The following is a 17,432-nucleotide window of genomic DNA, read 5'->3' as shown; positions in this document are numbered from 1 at the left end:
ATTTATTTTGCATTTGAAGTGCTGTAAAATAAAGGCTTTTAATTTGGGCCAGAGATGCTGCTGCAATGGAACCCATTGATCAAAGTCTATGGAACCCTGGCCTTGTCTCCATGATGGATTAGACAAATTCATGGAGGATAAAGCTGTGAGCGACTACTAGTTATGATGGCTACGTCTTAGCACTCTACATTGTCAATAGGCTGCTGAATATAGGTTGCTGGACATCACATTGCCAATAGGTTGTTGGGAATCGCAAGTGGGAAGAGTATTGTTCCATTCAGGTCCTGCTTGAAAGCTTCCCATAAGTGTCTAGTTGGAGGAAGGATATCAGTGGAAGGATATTCAGCTCCTGAAGCCAATCCAAAGCCGCAGACAGCTCTGGGCAGACAGCGATCCTCATGTGGATTCGGATTGGCTGGAGGAAGTACCTGCAGCCAATCCAAAGCCTCGCCGCCTGCGGCTGAGGTAAACCTGGCGTGGCCATGGACAGAGAGGCTGGGGGCAGGCAGAGGGTCTGGGCCATGCCATGGGCATCGTGACAGGTGCATCGTGGGGCTTCAGCTGGAGCTTGGCACACCTGCTGGCTCCACGCCTGGCACCTGGCTCAGCGCTGCTGCTGGTGGCGCGCTCAGTGGCCGCACTGGAGCAGCTGGAGGGTGAGCTGCGTGCCATCTGCCCGGTGCTCTGCATGTGTGGCCTGCCTGCTGACCTGGCCTTGAATGACAGGCCACAGTGCATGGTGCACACCACCTGGGAGCTCTGTGGAGACGAGCCAATAGAGTGGCTGCTGCTTGCTAACAACGGCAGTGAACGGGCGGTGCCAGGATGTGCTCCTGAGCGCATGCAGAGTGTGTTCCTCCTCCAGGTCAGGAGGCAGCTGTGGAACCAGCTTGTGGGGTATTTATATTTTTCAAAATTTGGTCCGGCAACCCACAAGGTCTGAGGGACAGTGGTCCGGCCCCTGATGAAAAAGTTTGCTGACCCCTGCACTAATCTCCATGTGTTATGGGCTAATTTTGTGCTGCAGCAGGGAGTCTCTTCCACTCCTATAGGCTCCTGATATGATTAGGGACCCTAGGAAATCAAACAAGTTGGCAGAAATGAAAGAGAAGACTTGTCAAGTGATGGAACTATGTCTACAAAACTCCCTTCCAACTGAGATGTCAATCAATCGAATTATTTAAAGGCTTTTAAAAAAAACTATTTATTCTTGCTGGCTTTTCCTTGAATTTATGTTGCTGCTGGCTGGCTGGATTATTTTGTTATATAGATGGAGCTTAGGAACATTACAGGTGCAGATTCAATTACTGTGCTGAAGAGCAGAACAGAAATGAAAAAGCAGGTTACCACAACAACCCACTAAAAAAGAAACACACAAAGGAAACCCCAAGGACAATAAATCAGACCATCATTTCAGCAGCTGCTCCCATAAGAAAGTAATAAGAGTCGTGCTTGATCAGACCAAGGGCCCATCTGGTCAAGCACCCTGTGACATTAGCAGAATTGAGTACATTGTGATTGGGTCAGTCATACCAGAAGGGAATGTCCAGGGCCTGCAGTACAAGCTCAGCTCAGTATATCTTACTGCGCAGCAGTTCTCAACCTGTGGGTCCCCAGATGTTGTTGGACTACAACTCCCAACATCCCTGAGCTCTGGCCTTGCTAGTTAGGGGAGATGGGAGTTGTAGTTCAACAAAATCTGGGGACCCACAGGTTGAGAAAGACTGTTAACAGAGAGAGGCAAAGGCGGACACATATGGCCCACAGGCCTGAGGTTCCCTACCCTACCCTAGTCATATCCAAAGGAACTTTTCTCATAAGCAGAAGCATATCATCATCCAACATAGAGGTGGGAGCAGCCTCCTCCTCAATCCAGGTGTTGGTATGGGATGTAAGGATATGTAGGCAATGGAACTACAGTGGTATCTCAGGTTAAGTACTTAATTCGTTCCAGAGGTCCGTACTTAACCTGAAGCTGTTCTTAACCTGAAGCACCACTTTAGCTAATGGGGCCTCCTTCTGCTGCCGTGCAGCCGGAGCCCGATTTCTGTCCTCATCCTGAAGCAAAGTTCTTAACCTGAAGCACTATTTCTGGGTTAGTGGAGTCTTTAACCTGAAGCGTATGTAACCTGAAGCGTATGTAACCCGAGGTACCGCTTTAGTTATGTTTCCTTGGTGTTGTAAACTTCTGGGGTTTTGAAAAGTTGCAGGGATGGTAGAGGCAGTTTGGGGGGAAGGGTATCCTCTGTGTCACAAGCCATGGTATAAAGGAGAACAAGGCAGCATTGGTGGTAGACTCGTTTCCTAATTAATGAAATATTTATTTATTCCTTTCCATTACGGTTTTGCAATTGGAAATCCATTGCTTGCTTTATTCAAAGCAGGCTTTATTTTTAAATGTAAACCGTAAAGGGCTCTTAGGAGTTTGGGTTCCTTCATATCGCTGCTCCAGGAACTCTTTCCAGACAAAGCTTTTTGCCTGTAGCTCTTAGCTTCGAGATACAGCTGGTCTCCTCCATTCATAACAGCCTCCCGGGCAAAAGTCCCCTCAGCTATCCACCCCTTCTGCCTTCAGAATAGGTTTTCCTCAAACTGGTGCCCTTAAGGGCTGGTATTGATTGAATGCTTTGGGGGGGGGGGAGGGAAACAATCCAACCACATAACAATTTATCATCATACATAATGTCCAGGAACATCTATTTTCTTTTTCTCTCACTCACTTTGCATTTCCAGGAAAGTGGCCACATGGTTGTTCTATTGATCTAACCCACGCTTAGGGAAGCTTTTTCAACTGAAGGTCCACATTCCCTTCTGGGCCACCTTCCAGGGGCCACATGCCAGTTGCAGGGTGGAGCAATGAATGTGAATTTCACCTTTGCGCAGTAGTTTCTACACACATTCACATGCTCCTCACTATCCTCCATCAAGGCAAGGTAGAATCATTCCCAGAGTTCAAGGACATATTCCAGCCAGGCAAAAACACCCAATGATGTTATGAAGCAATGCCAGTGTATTATCTGGTAAATGTTGCAAGAACCAGAGAGAGGCCTGCGTTTGGCCGTTGGACCTGAGGTTCTCCACACCTGCTCTAACCACTAATAATAGTAATAGTAGTAGTTGATGATAATGCATCATTACTGCATTTCTCAGTAATCCTTACAACAGCAATACAAGGTAAGCCAATATCTCTGCAGATGTACACAACAAAGAAGGAGGCCAGGGTCTTTAGGATCCCCTTTGACATGAGACCTGAGCAGGGGGGCTGGCTGGGTCAGGAGGAGTGACCAACAGAAAACTCCAGGTCGGGATCTAGGAGCCTTTGGAGCTGTTGGAGGCAAGTTCTGGCTCTTCCACTTTGCCTATCACACCACCAACTCCACCTTCAGAGTTGTCAGAAACTATGGCCGGCCTCTCCTCTCTAGGGGGAGGAGGTTACCCCACCTGTCCCATCTACCTCTGAGGAGGCAGTTGTGCCTCCTCCATCACCCAGGTCATGGAGGCACCAATGCAGGTGTGAACAGACGGGGGCATGTTCAGCCTTGTCGGCAAAGCTGTAGGTTGCTTTTCCAGTGTAAGGATCAGAACCGCTTACTATGTTAAGTTGAGCCCACCCCTTTCGCTTATAACCGAGTTGCAAGGTGTGTGTCATAGTTGGGTCAGCTTCTTTGCTTGTGTTGTTATGTGTAGCACCAGCTGTGCCTTTGAACAGTGTTTTGCCTATGTGTTGCATAAACATTTTGGTAGAAGCTGCACCATGGGTTCAAGTTCTTCACTGAATGGAAGCTGTGACACTCTTCAGCTTCCTCTACCTGTCCAGGGAAGACCTTGCAGTACTCATGGTTGCCTCTCTCTGTGTTGTTTTATCTGTGCTTATCTCACCTTTCCTGCAGAAGCTAATTTTCCTTGAAGGAGGAAAATTGGGAGGGGTGGAGGAACGGGAACAATTAGGCCATCTCCCAGGAGAGCATTCAGCATTGCCAATGATCAGAGGTAGGCTTACAGAAACCTCCATATTCACGCCACAGGTGTAATGCTTTGACTGCAATTTGGTGGTCCGAATGGCTGGCATGTATCGCTCTGCTTCTCTCCAGCCCCGTTTTGTCAACAAGATGTCCTGCAGCCTGAGAAGCACTTTGCTTCCTGCTTGGCATCCTGCAGGGCTGAGGGAAGTGGGCAGGTCGCCAGTCTCCGAAATGCCACTTTAGCTGCAAAACAAGATTAGGGAGATGTAATTGGTAATTTCTATCTCACTGCTCCCATTTCCTTCACTTGGCTGTCGCAGGGGCACTTTGTAGTTTGGTCATCACCTCCCTGGGTGATTTGACACACTGTGTTTTACGGAGGCTTGCATAATGGCCCTGAATCTGTCAGGTGCTCTTTAATTTTCATTCATCTCCAGGGGATTTTTCCCTCCCCTTTCACAATGGCTAGTCAGTGACTGAATTAAGTTTTAATAACTCAAAAGAAGCCAGGGCAGGGGGTTCTGAGTGTACAGAGCCAGTTAGGAGCAATCTAACATTCTTGGATCTCGGATAGATCTCTTGGCCACCTGTGCAATTTCACTAACAAGGCAAAGTCTTGTAGTTTGGAACACTGTGCTCTAGGTGCCACATGGCCCAACTATTTTTGTGTGCATACTGGCTGGTAGGTGACTAAGGCGGTACACCTGTGGGGATCCATGCTTTACTAGGTTAATTGGCAAGAAGATTAAAAGTGATGCGAGCAGACATAGGCCTGGTAATCATACCATCACAGAATTATAGAGTTGGAAGGGACCACTAGGATCATCTAGTCCAACCCCCTGCAATGCAGGAATCTTCAGCCCAATCCATAACTAAAAGTCTCATGCTTTACTGACTGGACATTACCATTGCTCATATTGCAGCATGTACTTGTTGTATGCTTGTTTTACACTGTGATATAATTTGAGGAGTGGGGGAAACTTGTTAGGATCGAGTCCCAACAAAGCCAGGTGTGAAACCTCTTGATAGTCAGAAGAGCTATGACGCCAAGACTAGTCAAAAGTGCAAGATGGTAAGGCCCAAGGCTAATCCAGTTGCAGGTGGTTCCCCTGGATCCAGAAGATGTCGGAATTTCATTAAGGCTTGGGGTATTAAACAACCCCTTGGGATGCGGGTGGCGCTGTGGGTTAAACCACAGAGCCTAGGACTTGCCAATCAGAAGGTCGGCGGTTTGAATCCCCGCGACGGGATGAGCTCCCATTGCTCGGTCCCAGCTCCTGCCAACCTAGCAGTTCGAAAGCACATCAAAGTGCAAGTAGATAATAGGTACCGCTCCTGCGGGAAGGTAAACGGCGTTTCCGTGCGCTGCTCTGGTTTGCCAGAAGCGGCTTAGTCATGCTGGCCACATGACCTGGAAAAACTGTCTGCGGACAAATAAAGCCAGTAAAGCGAGATGAGCACTGCAACCCCAGAGTCGGTCACGACTGGACCTAATGGTCAGGGGTCCCTTTACCCTTTACCTTAAAACAACCCCTAGACCCAGCAAGTGTTAAGAGAAAGTTGATGGATCATTAAGAAAGCAAAGGGGGGGGGCAGCCTCTGGGCCAGATGGCAAATGAGTAGGACCCCTCCTCTAGCTCTTAAAGGGTTAGAAAGAAAAAGCCGTAATCTGAGGGCAGAGTTTGCTGTAATGTGGCCTTAAGGAAAAACCTGCAGGCTAGAAAGGCACAGAGAGCCATGGCTGATTTCTGCTTGAAATCAGGTAGCAGCTATGGGAGAAGCTAGACCCTTTTGGGGTGTTGATGCTGTGAACCCCTCCATCATAAGCTCAGGATATATAGTGGACACTCGGGTTGCGAACGTGATCCAAGCGGCAGGCACGTTCGCAACCCACAGTGTTCACAACCTGCAACGCCGCATCTGCACATGTGCGGGTCATGATTCAGCGCTTCTGCACATGCGCAAAGTGCGATTTACAGCTTCTGCACATGTGTGAGTGCCGAAACTTGGAAGTAACCTGTTCCGGTACTTCCGGGTTCGGCACGGTGCACAACCCGAAAAAACGCAACCTGAAGCCTCTGTAGGTATGACTGTATATGCATGTAAATTAACCATAAACCAAAAGACACCACAGTCTCCACTGTTTCTCATTACCAAAAGGTAACACAAAGCCTGGGTGGGCACCTGGAAGCCCGGAACCTCTCAGGGATTGGGCTGGCATGCAACACTATGTTCTATATCCATATTCAAATCCCACACATCTTACTGGGTTGTCCCAGCCACTCTGGGCAGCTTCCAATGTATAAAAACATAATAAAACATTAAACATTTTTTTAAAAAAAACTTCCCTATACAGGATTGCCTTCAGACAGCTTGGGTAACGCCATATCCTCCAACATTTCTCCAATAAAAATAGGAACATACCAAGGGAAAGTGGGATATTCCGGGCTCTAATCAGAAACTGGGACAGTTTCTCTAAATCAGGGACACTTGGAGTGTCTGCAGTTGCTGGAAACCACAGGAGGGGTATTATTTTGTTGCTAACAAAAACCAAGCACACGAAAGACACACACAAAATATGTCAGGAAAAAATACAGAAACCAATCTGATTTACAAAACAAGCTTGTGTGCACAGCTAATTAAAAGTTCACTTACCTGTTTCCTTAGTGCATCATTCTCTTTCTCTTACTGTGTCCCTGATTCCTGAAAACTCCCCAGTGTCTCTTTTCATCAAGGCTTCATATTTGCTGTTCAGTTGCCCCTGAGACACTCCTCTCTCTCTCTTTCCAAATTGGCTTAGGGCCACCTGTTTACCAACAAACAGCATGTCCCTGGAGCAATATGCTGAATGAGAACGCACAGGAGCCCATGGAAATACCAACATTCACTTGTGGAAATAATCACTGGCTTCTGGAGCCATAAAAGCCCAAAGAATGAAAACAAAACAACCAGTGGCAATGTTTGTTCAAACAGGCCTTCTGGGTGTCAGAACCCATAAGGATTAAATAGCTACTACTCAGCCTTTCTGAGTTTTGATAATAGCTCCCACAGCAGACCGGAAGTGGTTTTAATTGAAGGCAGCAGTTCAGACTGGGATAAACATAATTATCAGCCTGAGGACCATATTCCTTTGTGGGCAAACTTATGGGGGGCATACAACAGGGGTGGGGGAGGCAAAAGCAGGTGTGCCCACAAACTAGGGATGGAGAAGGCAGGAATGCTGAGTAGTGGGGGCTGAGGGTGTCTTCAGCCCCCCAATTTTCAAAGAGGGGGCTAGGCCCCCCAAATAAACATTCGGCCCTGTTTGCATCCTGAACAGAAAATAAGACGCGACTGCGCGTCTGCACGTGTCGCATTTTGCCACTTCCACGCATGTGTGTGACGTCATTTTCACCGTCTGCACATACGCAAGTGGCAAAATCCGGAAGTAATGCGCTCTGTTACTTCTGGGTTGCCGCGGAGTGCAACCCGAAAATACATATCCTGAAGCGTATTTATCCCGAGGCATGACGGTACTCATTAGGAGAAATTCATGCTAAAATCGTGGTGAATTTTCAGAAGGACTTTATATAAAAAAAAAATCAAATAGATGTGGAAATGTGGGAAACTGAATTTAGGCACCATCTGCACTATACACCAAAAGCACTATCATGTTACTGTAAACAGTAGTTTCCCCCCAGAGAATCCTGGGAACTGTAGCTTAAGGGTCCCGAAAGCATCTAAGAGACTTTATTCTAGGAGAGCTACAATTCCCAGAGTGGTTTAACAACCAATCTCCCCCCCTCCAAGAACTCTGGGAATTGTAGCTGTGAGAGGGGACCAAGGGTCTCATAATAATTTCCAGCAGCCTCAAACCAACTACAATTCCCAGGATTCTTTGAAGGAAGCTACAGAAAAAGAGGGGGCCAAAACTCCTGGGGAAACCCAAAAACCAGTTTAGTGAAAACTGAGCAGGCTTAGATGGCATGGAATGCTGATAGTTTGGAGGGAGGGAGTTGAAAACTTGTGGGAGGCTCGAATCCTGAACAGCAGCATCCCTGAATCCCTGCTCCTGCCCTACAACTTCCACTTGAAACTAAATACAGTGGTACCTCGGGTGAAGTGCTTACCGTATTTTTTGCTCTATAAGACTCACTTTTTCCCTCCTAAAATGTAAGGGGAAATGTGTGTGCGTCTTATGGAGCGAATGCAGACTGCGCAGCTATCACAGAAGCCCGAACAGCAAGAGGGATTGCTGCTTTCACTGCGCAGCGATCCCTCTTGCTGTTCTGGCTTCTGAGATTCAGAATATTTTTTTTCTTGTTTTCCTCCTCCAAAAACTAGGTGCGTCTTGTGGTCTGGTGCGTCTTATAGAGCGAAAAATACGGTAATTCGTTTCGGAGGTCCATTCTTAACCTGAAACTGTTCTTAACCTGAAGCACCACTTTAGCTAATGGGGACTCCTGCTGCCGCCTCGTGATTTCTGTTCTCATCCTGAGGTACTATTTCTGGGTTAGTGGAGTCTGTAACCTAAAGTGTATGTAACCTGAAGCGTATGTAACCCGAGGTACCACTGTAATGCCTTTTTGGGAAATGATGTCTATGGTGAGCATTGTGAATCACGGTTGGGAAGGTCTGATTTTCTGATTAGTACATATATTGAAAAAAAAAGTATCATCTTTCTTCCCTGGTGGAGCCCTGTTGCTGCCTATTATCTATTATGAGAATGGGGGGGGGGGGGGAATAATGATTTATTTGTACCTATCCTCTGTACACATGGTTTCAATGTGGTTTACACCAGGGCTGGAGGTGGGGAGAGATAAAATCAGACATTCCTTCCAAAACAGGGTCTGCTAGACACCCTAAAAATACCATAAAACAACTTTTTATTTTTATTTTTATTTAAAAAACAGATTACATGCCTTGGGAATGTTAGCTTTCTTCTAGCCCCATTTTTTCAATGACAGACCTTCAAAGGGCCTGCAAAAGCAAGTTATATCTAAAAAGAAAAGAAAATCAGGACACAACAGCTGGCTTGCTATTTTTGTAACATTTTGTAACATAAATAAAGCTGGGTGGGGACTCTTTTAAAAGCTCGAAGGCCACATGTGGATGTCTACATGCCAGTGGTGGATAGAGGCAGAAGCACAAGGGGACAGAGCAAAACAATGTAAATTTTACCTTTGCACAGCAGGCAAATATCTACACACATTCTTCACTATATTTCATTCGGATATGCATGATCAGAGTTTAAGGACATACTCCAGCGAGGCAAAAATACTGGGGGCATGGAGCAAGGCCAGTGTAAGGTATAGCCTTAGGAGAGTTCTGAGAGCCAGATAGAGAGGCCCAGAGAGGCACATTAGGTCCCCAGCACCCTTGTAATACAGTGGTACCTTGGTTCTCAAACTTAATCCTTTCCAGAAGTGCGTTCCAAAACGAAGGTGCGCTAGTGAGTAAGCAGTGAAAGAGGGAAAGAATTTGCTGATCTGATTAATAACTGGAATACAAAAAGGGAGGTGGGAGGAGGCCAACGAAGTAAGTTATTGAAAGATGGAATTTGAAAAATGGAATTTTTCTTTGTTTTGTTCTGAATGTTTTTGTCTTTTGCCTTATTTTTGTGTTGATGGGGTGGGGGAGGGTGTTTCTTTTATGTATTTTTGGGTATTTGCTTTCCCCCCCTTTTTTTTCTTCTTCCTCTCTCTACTCTGTTGTATTTGACTTTTTTGTTTTTGCAGTTTTGTTTTTGTACCTGTGGAAAATTTAATAAATATTATTTTAAAAAACAAAACAAAACAAAGGTGCGCTTTCCCATAGAATGTAATGCAAAACGGATTAATCTATTCCAGATTTTTAAAACAGCAATTTAACATGAATTTTACTATCTAACAAGAGCGTTGATCCATAGAATGAAAGCAATAAACAATGCACTGCAGTCACACAATCAATCAATCAATCAATCAATCAGTAACTGAACTGGGTTCGACACAGTCACAAAAACAAACAAAAAAGAGCCACAAAAACGCAAAATAAACAGCAAAAACAGACAGACCTCAGCATAACACTCAAAACGGAAGTGTTGCACGCAAATCGGAAGCGTAACACTCAAAACGGAGCATGTTCGGCTTCTGAAAAAAAAATTGAAAACTGGAACACTTACGTCCGAGTTTGCAGTGTTTGGGTTCCAAGTTGTTTGAGTACCAAGGTGTTTGAGAACCAAGGTAGCACTGTACAAGTATTGCCAACTGTGAGCTGGGAGGTGGGTAGGTTCTCCCTCTTATCCACCAACACAGCTGCCTTTGCTTATCTGATAAACCAGCAAATAGCTTTGAAACATCTAGTATTTAAAATATCATAGAGGGATCTCTTATTTAATTATTTCTGCTTAGCCATAAAACAAACATAGTATATAAGAAAATGTACCCAGAGAAGGGACAGGATAAGCTGGAGGAAGACTGTACACCAGCGGTGTGGTGGAGGCTGTGGTGGAGAAGAGGGGGCACTTAGCTCTTAGCTCTGATGATGTTGTTTTCCATAGCAAGATCTATCGCATCATCTGCCAGCGACAGACTAGTCATGATCTAGCAAGTGTCTGAGGTGATAACGAGGCTTTCAAGTTTTTCACTAACAGTTTGTGAAACATTAGCATAGGCATGTGATTGAGGTGATAATGAGGCTTTTAGATTCTACATGAGAGAACAACACAGAGGAAATGAGAAAATCCACAGGGGCTGTAGTTTTGGACAGGGCAGCTACAGGGGCTGTTATGATGGGCTTATACACTTCAAATTTTACCACTATACTGCTGTTGTGTTTCTCAACTGGCCATTGGGTAGCTTCTAGCAGCTGCAGTAAGATTTGGAGATTACAGAGGTACATCGGGTTACATGCGCTTCAGGTTACATACGCTTCAGGTTACACACTCCGCTAACCCAGAAATAGTACCTCGGGTTAAAAACTTTGCTTCAGGATGAGAACAGAAATCGCGCAGTGGCGGCACGGCAGGCCCCATTAGCTAAAGTGGTGCTTCAGGTTAAGAACGGTTTCAGGTTAAGAACGGACCTCCTGAATGAATTAAGTATGTAACCAGAGGCACCACTGTAAAACTAAGCTCCTTAAAATTACTTTTTTGTTGTTGTTCATTTCATTACAACCTTCATTTTAAGTGGAACCTGATTATCAGTGTTATTTATCTAGAAAAAGAGGTGCTAGAACTCATAATGAACGCCTCCCTTGTTCTCCTATAATGGCAATGGTGCTCACCTGAGAGGTGCCAGGTGTGAGTTCCAGCAAGTTCCGGTTGAAAAAAGCCCTGCTGATTATGAAGTTTACATAGTTGGTTGAAAGCCCAGCCTCTTTACTTTTGTGTTTCTTGTAAAATGGCCACTCTTTCTTTTCGGGTTTCATTTTTAAAATTGTTTCATTAGATTTTAACATTATCTGGTTAAATGGTTGTAACCCGCCCTGGGACTTTGTAGGTGACAAAGTTCTTAAACAAGTAAATTCAGGAAAGTAAAATAGCTTTTGGAAAATGTGCCTCATCTTACTAGATTTGGTGGTAACGGCCTATTGCTGAATACCAGTTCTTGGGAATTGCAGGTGGGGAATCTGGTTGGCCATGGCAGGGAGTTGAACAAGACAGGCCTTTGCTTTGATCCAGCAGGAATCTTAAGAATGTCAGAAGAGCTCAGCTGAATTCAAGAAGCTGGTACATTTTTCTCAGTGTAATGCACATCAAAGTTTTCTTGAGCCACCTAAGTTTGATTTAAATGGGTGTGTGTGTGTGTGTGTGTGTGTGTGTGTGTAGAGATCTGCCTTTAGGGGGCATCCTCAGCCATAAAAAATCTCTGGAAATTACTTAATATCATTAAGAGTGGACGTTTTCCACAATGTCAGCAGCTGTCAAACTTACACACTGGGAAATATGCAGTACATACATATATTTGTGACTATTTGGAATGAAAACATTCCTCTGATTATATTGGTTTCTTCTTGTGTCCATTCATCTTTTGTCCATCACTACTCTGTCCCTGTCTCTGTTTCCTTATTCCTCTCTCTCTCTCTCTCTCTCTCTTTCTCGTGGATAAATAATGTAAGATGTAAAATGGATGTCCATGGAATAAATTTGGTGCAACCCCACCCTCTGCCATGTTAGCAGAATGCCCCCCACCCAGCAGATTTAACTTTTTTTTTAAAAAATGCAACAACTTAACTTGCAATCCTGTACACACCTAGGAGTAAGTCCCATTGTACTGTTAATGAGAGTTACTCCTGTGTTTCAATATTTGCTTCAAGGGTAGCACATTTAGTGCAGAGGAACTATGCCCTTCTACCATTATTATTTTTTTAAAAAAATTGCCCCACTAAACATTATTTCAGCAATTTTCTGTGACTACCCTGACATGAGCGATCAGAGAAAAGAACCTTGTTGGTCAAGAATGGCATGATTAAAGTTTTCCTACCTCTCTAATAATACTAGAACTAGATCAAATGAAGCTGAATGTTGGGGGATTTAAGGTAGACAAAGGGACCTCTTCACACAGCACTTAGTTAAACTGTGCAACTCACTGTGCTACATGAAGTAGCAATGACCAGCAACTTGGAAGGCTTTAAAAGGGCATTAGACAAATTCATGGAAAATAAGGTTAACCGTGGCTACTAACCTCCATAGAGACGTGGGTGGCGCTGTGGGTTAAACCACAGAGCCTAGGACTTGCTGATCAGAAGGTCGGTGGTTCAAATCCCTGTGACGGGGTGAGCTCCCATTGCTCAGTCCCTGCTCCTGCCAACCTAGCGGTTCGAAAGCACATCAAAGTGCAAGTAGATAAATAGGTACCACTCCGGCGGGAAGGTAAATGGCATTTCCATGCGCTGCTCTGGTTCGCCAGAAGCGGCTTAGTCATGCTGGCCACATGACCCAGAAGCTGTACACTGGCTCCCTCAGCCAATAAAGCGACATGAACGTTGAACCAAGTGAGAGGAAGGGGTTAAAGTGGCACCCCAAACACACAGAACACAAAAGAAAAGAGTGCTCCTTAGGGGACTATGATAATCACATTACACTTTGAAGTCAAGGATCACCATGCAATAGTTGCATGCAGAACTTCGGGTGTCCAGGACAGTTTTATATAGACAGGCTCTTGATATATGCAAGGCATGACCAGTGTGTGAAACACACCCAGAGGATGCCTGTTGATATGATTTCTGCTTCTCATCCCAGCACACAAACACACTTGATTGTGCACATATTCCAGTTATCTGAACAGTGCACCAGGGTGTAATCTTGGAATAAAGCCCCATTAGATTTGATTGAACTGCTGAAAATCGTTCCTCACCCCTGTGTTTGATGGTTCTTCATTAAAAGGGAGATATGAACTTCAGTGCAACAATAGTCAAAGCAATCCCAAATGAGCTTAGTACAGTTATAAAATATTTACTGTACTCACGCTGACCTAGCAGAAGAATGTGACAGCTCTCAGTAGCAGTTCCTTGGTCTATGAGGATTATTTCTACAGCGAGTAGACACACACACACACACACACACACACACAAGTGCTACAGAGTTTTCAGTTTTCAACTACCTTCATTGGGGATTAGAACATGCAGAATCTTCTGGCAGTCATCAGAGCCTACAGCTGGTGAGCACTCCCTTCTGTCTCTCTGTGTTGCTGCTATGACTACTGGTATCAGTAGTTGTGCAAGTGATGTGCCCTGCTCATGCTGAACATCAAAATTCAGAAGCTTTTATTTTGCCCCTCTTCCAGTTTCTAGTGAAGGACCATAGAATCAGACAAATTAATTCCACAGTCAACTCTACATCAGCCCAGTTTGAGCTTTGGGTTTGGGCTTACTTGAAAGACAATGGATACTAACATGGCATATTCTGGGAAAGCAGGAAGTACATGAACCTCACACTTCCAGTCTCCCTTACATCTCTGTCCCATCTGAAACAGAATGTCCACACACATACCCCAGATCTACCTGCTTTAGAAATGTCACAAAAGAATATGGACGCAGGAAGAGTAGGAACTTCCTACTCCTTCCAAATGTCCATTATGGTCACAGAAATTCCATGTTTTGAGGTGGGTCAGGGATGGAGAACCTGTGTCTCTCCACATGTTCTGCTGGACTATAGCCGCCATTAGCCCCAAACTGTATAACCATTGGTCAGGGATGATGATGGGAGTTGTTGTCTGACATCATCTGGAGGGCCACAGGTTCCTCGCTCTGGTTGCCTGCGTTATATATGAAGACCACTTTTTAAATTAGCTAGTTCAAATTAACAATGTCTGATATTCAGAAGTCCCAAGAAGAGTTTGTATAGCAGGGATGGCAGCTATAGCCCTTCAGATCTTGCTAGACTACAACTCCCATCAACCCAGCCTATATGACCATTGGTCAGGTGCTGGTAGGAGCTATAGTCCAACTACATCCGGAGGACTACAGGCCCTCCCTCTTTGAGGTAGAGAGTCAATTCTATTTACTTTCAGGGTGGGGCATGCACTTCTTTAGCCACACGGGTGATACTTCCCCATAGTCTCCTGACAAACTACTCCAGCCATGTCTCTAGGATTGGACAATGTGGATTTGGCCAGTCTGATACTTTCACAAGTTGGCATCTCCTGTCTTCTGTGTTTTGGTAATGGAAGGGGCTCTATTATTGTTCCAACTCCTAGTAACCTTTGAACACTCATAACTGAGATGGTTGTGGGACTGGACTGTGGAGAAGCAGCTCTCATGCTACTCCAGTGAAGTATTCCGTGGTCATGCTGGTGGTATTGCCTACAGTAGGAAGGTAGAAATATGCCCTGTCTTCCAGTGCCAATAGACCTTTGTACCACTCCATCCTGTCCAGTTCCACCAGTTGTGTCCAGTAACCCTCTGAATGTTCTGTTGATGTGTGCCTGACCTGTTAACGCTCCTTTTGCCCCATGTCCGTAGGCCACATACCGAAGATTTCAGTATGGATTCCTCCCTTTCACAGTAAGTGAGCTCCAATCTGCATGCGCTTCAAGATGGCAACAGTACTCTGATTTGAGAAACTCATTTACATTCTATTCTTCTGAAGGTTATTTAACCGAGGATTGTGAGTGAAAGTGAAAGAATGTGAGCAGTTTTTAAGCAAGGGGCCACAAGCTTAAATTGGTTTCAAACAATTAAAACCAGAACTGGGACTTTTACAAGTGTTATGTAACGTCTGTTCCATGCATGTGAGGAATGGATCTTTTAGTGCCTACTCTCTGGGAGTTCTTGCCTGTTGATATTAGGCAGTCACTTCATTGCATCACTTTCAACACCTGCTGAAAACTTTTTTGTTTAGGTCAGCCTATTCAGACATGTAATTTTATTATATACAGTATATTTGTTTTTTAAACAGTTGCTTTTATCTTACATTTTGATAACTTTGTTATGTCTAGTTGTTTTTAAAGACTGTTGATTAAATCAGCATTTCCTTAATGAGTATTTCGTATTGTTTCATGTAAACTTGCTTAGAGGTTTGTTTGTTGATCGTTATAGAAATCTTGCTAAGTAAACAAACTCCCATTTCCTCTCCCTGGGGGACTCTGCCAACTTTAGTTCTATGATGTGGAAGAGATTTCGAGATCACTAATGAACTCTGAGTGTATCACCAGACTACAGTTCCCAGGGTTCTTTGGGGGAAGCCATGTTGGCTCAACTTACATAAAACAGACTGTAGATATTCTCACAGTTTTTCCTGAGAATGCTCCCATCAACAATTTTTCTTTCTTTCTGTATCTTCAGTGACTTTTCCTCTATAACTCTCTGCTTTATACCACATGAGTCATTAGCCTGCATCCATTATGTAAGAAAGAATTTGTGTGTTTTCCCTGCTCACTGTCAGGGCTGGCAAGGAATATATAACTCTGTGTCTCAGAGAACATAGATGTCCAGCCTATGGAGATTCATCATCACATGCAAGCACTTTTTCAGTAGCCACAATGGACATTTCTCAGATGGTCCCTCAAGATGGAGTTATTTCTGTTGGGAGTGAAGCAACAACACTTGCAATAAGTTACCTGACAGAAAGACAACCTCTTCTTCCCTCACTGACTCCTTCTTGAGTAACTGTATGTGGATTTAAATTTTAAAAAATTAAAAAAATTGTCCAGTAGCACCCTAGAGACCAACTAAGTTTGTTCTGGGTATAAGCTTTCGTGTGCATGCACACTTCAGACACCATGTGGTTATGCGGATTGTTTTGGCTCTCAGGCTTTCCTTCCTTCCTGCAGCTTCTTTAATGTTAGTGCCATAAGGTTATCATGACTCCCTTTTTTCCTCATAAAAGCTTGTACTTAGAATGGCTTTGTTTGCCAGGAGTAATAAACCTTAAGCTCGTATTCTTTCAACCAGCTGTCTTGCCAGACTACTCATGTCTGTACTGCACTGTGATATATATACTAAGCATCAACAATTTCAGCCTGGAGGTTTTGACTGAAGCCCCAGCAAATAAAAAATATATAGGAGAAACTAGGACCATGGTCTCTCAAATGCATTTCATTTCAGGGAAATCAGTTCTGAAAGTGGAGTTAGTCTGTTGGATCATCAGACCAGTCGCATTACATATCTCTGACCCCTTATTTCAGGCCTCAGGGTATGTTCTAAAATGAGCATAAGAGTAGTATAGTGGTAGAGCATCTGCTCTGCATGCAGAAGTTCTCAGGTTCAGTCCCTGGCATCACCAGGTAGGATTGGGAGAGACAATAGTGAGCAAAATAGGGCAATGTTTTGGCTTGGTATAAGGCAGCTTCCTATGTTCTTTGGAAGGAATGGGCTGTAGCTCAGTGGTAGAAAATCTGCTTTGCATGCAAAAAGTCCCAGGTACAATCTCTTGCAGATTGTGGTTTAACATGGGCCCTGAATCTGACAAGACTAGTGCCTGCTGTTCCTGTATACATCCTGTATTGCATCCCCAGAGAAAGCAGCTGTTTGCAATTAACTGCTGGAGAACAGATGCCACCACTTCCATTTATGAAAGTAGCACTTGTTAAATAGATCTGGGGATTCATTGATTTAATATTGTCCAATAAATTCATCAAATGCTGGGGCTAATTATGTTCCTGCATGTGGCTCCTTGCATGTGGCTTGACAATGATGTTTCATTTTTTACTTACAAGGAAGTCCTCAACAAAATTGGTGGTGATGTGGCTATATGGCAAGGGACTTCAGACAGTTACCAGTTACTTGAAATAAATGCTGCTCTGAACTCGTCATTTTCAAGCGGCCTCATCAGTCTCCTCCATGGACATATTAGTTTCTTCCAGTTTCCTATGAGTGCCTGAGACTACAACTCCCATCAGCCCCGGGCCAATGGCCCATCAATATTTAAAGGTCCACAGGTTCTCCATCCCTGTTCTAGCCTATCAGGAGTGGGGAACCTGCAGCTCTCCTGATGCGGTAGGATGGCAACTCCTACCAAACCCTGGCCAATGGTTAATCAACAGGGCCATAGGCTCCCCATCTTGTCTATCA

At 44.5% G+C, this 17,432-nt stretch overlaps 1 protein-coding gene and 1 long non-coding RNA gene across 16 annotated transcripts in view; one reads left to right on the top strand and one right to left on the bottom strand.

Annotated features, from left to right (window-relative positions):
• KCNT1 (potassium sodium-activated channel subfamily T member 1) overlaps window positions 1–17,432 on the top strand; it is a 202,742-nt gene that overhangs the window by 105,105 nt on the left and 80,205 nt on the right. For 3 of the 15 annotated variants that reach the window (XM_083422893.1, XM_083422881.1, XM_083422892.1), the window contains exon 2: window positions 14,883–14,924. The exons of the other annotated variants lie outside the window; for them this stretch is intronic. In XM_083422893.1, coding sequence (XP_083279019.1) covers window positions 14,883–14,924 — 42 coding nt within the window. The remainder of the gene's footprint in view (window positions 1–14,882; window positions 14,925–17,432) is intronic. 15 annotated transcript variants of the gene reach the window in all.
• LOC310669367 overlaps window positions 1–17,432 on the bottom strand; it is a 235,446-nt gene that overhangs the window by 185,716 nt on the left and 32,298 nt on the right. The window lies entirely within an intron of this gene.

The sequence above is a fragment of the Podarcis tiliguerta genome (genome assembly GCF_965153285.1).
Source record: "Podarcis tiliguerta genome assembly, chromosome: Z".
Classification (NCBI taxonomy): domain Eukaryota; kingdom Metazoa; phylum Chordata; class Lepidosauria; order Squamata; family Lacertidae; genus Podarcis; species Podarcis tiliguerta.
Note: the sequence above shows the minus strand (reverse complement) of the source record. Positions and strands in the feature narration are given on the sequence as shown.